At 46.5% G+C, this 6,000-nt stretch overlaps 1 protein-coding gene across 1 annotated transcript; it reads right to left on the bottom strand.

Annotated features, from left to right (window-relative positions):
• Positions 1-781: 781 nt before the first annotated feature.
• Positions 782-3,964, bottom strand: LOC126071249 (olfactory receptor 1361-like). Its single transcript, XM_049875486.1, has 2 exons — positions 3,905-3,964; positions 782-1,729 (listed from the first exon to the last, which is right to left on the bottom strand). The coding sequence occupies exons 1-2, from the start codon at positions 3,962-3,964 to the stop codon at positions 782-784; spliced, it is 1,008 nt and encodes a 335-aa protein (XP_049731443.1).
• Positions 3,965-6,000: the final 2,036 nt, after the last annotated feature.

Here is a 6,000-nt window from a genome sequence, read left to right on the forward strand (position 1 = left end):
AAGGCAAGGTCATGGAAGCTCCATAGACACCTCTAACCTCCCTGGACCAAATTGCTGGGCTGAGGGCTGTGGAATATCCAGCTCAATTGGCATAACATAATATATAAAGAAAATGTTCTACATTCTACTTTGGAGAATAGCATCCGGGGTCTTAAAAGCCTGTGAGCAGCCATCTAGGATAGTCCACTAGCCTCACCCCTTTGGGAGCAAAGAATAATGAAGAAAACTAAAGACACAAGGGAAAGATTAGTCCAGACGACTAACGGACCACATCTACCACGGCCTCCACCAGACTGAGTCCAGTACAACTAGATGGTGCCTGGCTACCACCACTGACTGCTGATAGGGATCACAATAGATGGTCCCAGACAGAGCTGGAGAAAAATGTAGAACAAAATTCTAACTCAAAAAGAAAGACCAGGCTTGATGCCCCTGACAGAGACTGGAGAAACCCTGAGAGTATGACCCCTGGACACCCTTTTAGCTCAGTAATGAAGTCACTCCTGAGGTTCACCCTTCAGCCAAAGATTGAAGAGACCCATAAAATAAAACGAAACTAAAGGGGCACACGAGCCCTGGGGCAAGGACTAGAAGGCAGGAGGGGACAGGAAAACTGGTAATACGGACCCCAAGTTTGAGAAGGGAGAGGGTTGACATGTTGTGGGGTTGTTAGCCAATGTCATAAAATAATAAGCATACTATTGAATGAGAAACTACTTTGTTCTGTAAACCTTCATCTCAAGTACAATAAAAATAATAATAGTAATAATAAAAAGAGTTGTCAAAGAGACTTAGCCAAATGGCTCCCACTGAGAAGTTTCCTGAGGGCAACTTTCAGGTCTTGATTTCGAAGGCTGTAGATGAAGGGATTCAGCATGGGAGTGACTACAGTGTACATCACCGTGGCCACCATGTCCCTCTGAGCGGAATGCGTGGATGCAGGGTTGAAGTAGACCCCAATAATAGTCCTGTAGAAGAGAATAACAACACAAAAGTGAGAGCCACAGGTAGAGAAGGCTTTCCACTTCCTCTGGGCTGAGGGCACCCTCCACACGGCCATGGCAATAGGTGTGTAAGAGGCCACGATGCACACAAAAGGAATCAAAACCACCCAGCTCCCAAGGAGCAGCACCAGCATCCCATTGATTTGCGTGTTGGAGCAGGAGAGCTTGATCAAGGCATTGAGGTCACAGAAGAAGTGTGGGATTCTATTGGAGCAAAAGGACAGATGAGTCATCAGGATAGTATGGACCATGGAGACAAAGTTGGCTGAGATCCAGGGTATTGCCACCAGCAAGGTACCCCGAAAGGTGTTCATGATGGTCATGTAATGCAGTGGACGGCAGATGGCCAGGTAGCGGTCATAAGCCATGGTCGAGAGAAGAATGCTGTCAGCTGCCCCAAAGGCTATGAAGCAATACATCTGGGCCAGGCATGCTGGGAAGGAGATGTTGGTGCATCCAAACAGGTGGTTGGCCAGCATCTTTGGGATGGTGGTGGAGGTAAAGCAGATGTCAAGAAGAGACAAGTTACTGAGAAAGAAGTACATGGGACTGTGAAGGTGAGGGTCCGAGATGATAGCCAAGAAGGTGAGCAGATTTCCCAGACTCCCGATCAGGTACAGGCTGAAGGATAGGCTGAAGAGGACCTGCTGCTGCTGGGGTTGTGCAGAGAGGCCAAGGAGGATGAATTCAGAGACTTGGGTCTGATTGCCCATGTCAAGGCAGGCCTAAAGGCAGAAACAAGGGTGTCTGTAGTGGGTGGGCTCCTGGGGAGGAAATGGGTCACCTCCTTGCTGTCCTCCACATCCACCCTTCAAAGCTCAGCTCACTTAACCTCTCTGAGTCTTGGTTTTCTCATCTGTTCCATGGAGAGTTAATAATTTCAACCCCTTAGTGTTACGGAGTCCTTGCATGGTACAAAAAGTTAAGTGCTAGGCTGTTAACAGAAAATTTGGAGGTTCAAGTTTACCCAGAGGTGCCTCATAAGAAAGGCCTGGCAATCTACTTCTGAAAAATCAGCCCTTGAAAACCCTATGGAGCACAGTTCTACTCTGACACACATGGCTTTGCTATGAGTTGGAATTGGCTCAACAGTAACTGGTTTGGTTTGAAGTGTTGTTATACACAGTGTTGTTACAGGGGGCAGGTGTGGTTCAGTGGTATAATTTCTGCCTTCCATATGGGAGACCCGGAACTGATTCCTGGCCAATGCACCAGTCAGTGGAGGCTTGTATGTTGCTGTGACGCTAAACAGGTTTCAGTGGAGCTTCCAGACTAATACAGACTAGGCAGAAAACCCTGATGATGTACTTCTGAAAATCAGCCAGTAAAAACCCTATGAATCACAAGGGTCTGATCCGCAACCAAATGTGGGGATAGCACAAGACTGGGCAATGTTTTGTTCCATTGTGCATGGGGTTGTCATGCGTCAGTGCTGACTCAACGGCAACTAACAACAATAGTGCTCATGGTATCCGATGGCATGCTCAGGGTACATGTGAGGTGTGAAAATATTTATATTACAGGTGGCAGATGTCTACTTCCTCTAGCCCAGGAGCCTCATCCTCTTTCTCAGGTCCCTTACACTTTTCATTCAATGATTGAATGTCTGGTTCCAATATAGGCCTCACTCTAGATGACAGATGATGGATAAATGATAGTGGGTGGATGGATGGATGGATGGATGGATGGATGGATGGATGGATGGATGGATGGATGGATGGATGGATGGATGGATGGATGGATGGATGGATGGATGGATGGATGGATGGATGGATGGATGGATGGATGGATGGATGGATGGATGGATGGATGGATGGATGGATGGATGGATGGATGGATGGATGGATGGATGGGTGGATGGGTGGATGGGTGGGTGGGTGGGTGGGTGGGTGGGTGGGTGGGTGGGTGGGTGGGTGGATGGATGGATGGATGGATGGATGGATGGATGGATGGATGGATGGATGGATGGAGAGATAGAGGATAGATAGGTAGGTAGATAGATAGTTTCTTATGCAAAAGCAGAATTTCTCCCCCTTGGTACTGCTGATATTTGGTTCCAGATCATTCTTTGCCGTGGGGGCTGTCCCGTCCACTGTAGGATGTTGAGCAGCCTCCCTGGTCTCCACCCACTTGATGCCAGCAGCAACAACCTAATTATGATGACCAAAAAAGTCTGCAGACATTGCCATTGTCCCCTAGGAGACAGAATTGCCTCTTGTTGAGCACTGCCAGTTCAGGTTAAATCTCTGGCTCTCTCCCCTCACAGCCCCTGTACACATCCTTACCTCTGAGCAGGACAACGACATTTATTTGCTGCAATCCACATTCCAGTCTGGAGCTAAGCACATCCCACTTAACATCCCACTTAACCCTCAACAGCCCTATTGGGCATGTGATTCAGGCTCAACACTTCATTTACCTAAACTCCCGCGTGCAACCAGGGTCCAACCCAGGCTTTGGCCCAGCATCCACTCCCCTGACTAGTTGACTGTCTTGCCGCCCACTCAGGAGGCTCAGATGGGGACACCCACATTCCTGGTGGGTGAGACTGAGCAGGCAGCACCTCAAACTTTGGGAGCTGTTCTAAGGGACCTCTCTGGGGCTGATCTGTCTGCATCTTGTGTTCTGAGTACACTTAAACCTGACCAGCGGCTATGGTGCCTCCTTCAGATCCTAAGGCCCCTCAGCCTCTGGAAGTCGTGTTTCAGGGGCTGGAGGCTGTCTGGAAACCCTGATGGCTTAGTAGGCTGCTAATCAAAAAGTCAGCAGTTCAAATCCACCAGGTGCTCCTTGGAAACTCTATGAGGCAGTTCTACTCCGTCCTATAGGGTTGCTATGAGTCAGAATTGACTTGATGGCAATGAGTTTGGTTTGAGTTTTCTTGGAGACTGCTGCCTCACCTTTGTCCTGAGAGTATGGAGGAGCAGTATATTTTCGTGGGAAGCACACAGCAGAACCATCCTAGCAGGTTTATATGGAACTCCCTAACCCTTGGGGCACAATCCCCAGGGTACCTTGTTTGAGCAGACACGATTAGCTTGTCTTCCCTAGCGGACCTGTTGATACTGATGCCCGTGAGGCAAACAGTTTTATCCCAAGAGTACAGGTTTTATTCAAACCTGTCTCTTGTGGATGTCAGAGGGGTAGCATGGTACCCATTTGTTTCCCCTCCAGAAGCACTTATATAAAAATCATGATTATCCACTTAGAAGAAATACAACCAGAATGCTCCTTAAAACCAAGGATGGCAAGATTTCGACTTGCTTAATTTGGATGCGTCATCAGGGAAAACCAATCGATAGAAAAGGACATCACGGTTGGTAGAGGATTAGCAGAAAGGAAGGAAATTTTCAATGAGATAAATAGACACATTAGCTGCAATGATGAAGTCAAACATAACAGCAATCGTGAAGATGGCACAGGACCAGGCAGCACTTTGTTCTGTTAACATAGGGTTACCATGAGCCAGAGCTGACTCGATGGCACCTAAAAAGAATATATCATATTAACTACATGTAGATTCATGGATATAATGTAAAAACCCAAAACCCGCATCCTTAAACTCAATGTCATTGGCCATCAGAGAGATGCAATTCAAAACCACAGTGAGATACCATTTCACTCCCACTGGGATGGCTAGAAAACACTGGTGGCATAGTGGTTAAGTGCTACGGCTGCTAGCCAAAGGGTCAGCAGTTCACATCCGGCAAGTGCTCCTTAGAAACTCTATGGGGCAGTTCTACTCTGTTCTATAGGGTTGCTATGAGTTGGAATCGACTCGATGGCGCTGGGTTTGGTTTTTGGTTTTGGTGGGATGGCTAAGATTAACAACAACAATAAAAAAAAAAGACAGGAAAAGAAAATAACAAATGTTGGTGAGGATGTGGGGAGATTGGAATCCTTGTCCATTGCTGGTGGGTTGCAAAATGGTATAGCCATAGTGGAAAACAGTGTGGCAGTTCCTCAAAAAATTAAAAATAGAACTACCATATGACCCAGCAATTCCACTGCTAGGAATATACCCAAAGGACTTGAAAGCAGTGACATGAACAGACTTATGTCCATCAGTGTTCATTACAGCATTATTCACAATAGCCAAAATGTGGAAACAACTTAAATACCCATCAATGGATGAATGGGTAAATAAAATGTGGTACATACATACAATGGAATACTACTCAGCTGGAAAGAGAAATGAAATCTTGATACATGCTACAGTATGGATGGAGTTTAAAGACATTATGCTGAGTGAAATAAGTAATTCACAAAAGGAAAAATATTGTATGGCCTCACTTGTATAAAAAGACAAGAACAAGCAAATGTATAGAGACCATGGTGAAGGGTAAGACAGTACACAATACTGGGGAAGCCAGCAGAATTTGTACAAGGCAAGGTCATGGAAGCTCCACAGACACATTCAAACTCTCCGAGGGACCAAACTGCTGGGCTGAGGGCTATGGGGACCATGGTCTCGGGAACAACTAGCTCAATTGGCATAACATAGTTTATAAAGAAAATATTCCACATTTTACTTTGGTGAGTAGTGTCTGGCGTCTTAAAAGCCTGCGAGCGGCCGTGTGAAGTACTCCACTGGTCTCACCCCTTCGGGAGCCAGGGAGACTGAAGAAAACTAAAGATACAAGGGAAAGATTAATCCAAAGGACTAAAGGACCACAACTATCATGGCCTCTACTGTACTGAGTCCAGTACAACTAGATGGTGCATGGCTACCACCACTGACTACTCTAACAGGGATCACAGTAGAGAGTTCCAGACAGAGCTGGAGAAAAATGTACAACAAAATTCTAACTCACAAAAAAAGACCAGATTTGCTGGCCTGACAGAGACTGGAGACACCCTGAGAGTATGGCCCCGGACACCCTTTTAGCTCAGTAATGAATTCACTCCTGAGAGTCACACTTCAGCCAAAGATTAGACAGGCCCATAAAACAAAACGAGACTAAAGGGGCACACCAGCCCTGGGGCAAGGACTAGA

This window comes from Elephas maximus, chromosome 3 (genome assembly GCF_024166365.1).
Source record: "Elephas maximus indicus isolate mEleMax1 chromosome 3, mEleMax1 primary haplotype, whole genome shotgun sequence".
Taxonomy (NCBI): Eukaryota; Metazoa; Chordata; class Mammalia; order Proboscidea; family Elephantidae; genus Elephas; species Elephas maximus.

Coding starts and splice junctions, on each gene's coding strand:
- LOC126071249 (XM_049875486.1), bottom strand. CDS start 3,964: ATGGTTCTGCTGTGTGCTTCCCACGAAAATATACTGCTCCTCCATACT. Junction 1,730..3,904: donor TCCATACTCTCAGGACAAAG/GTGAGGCAGCAG, acceptor TTCTGCCTTTAG/GCCTGCCTTGACATGGGCAA.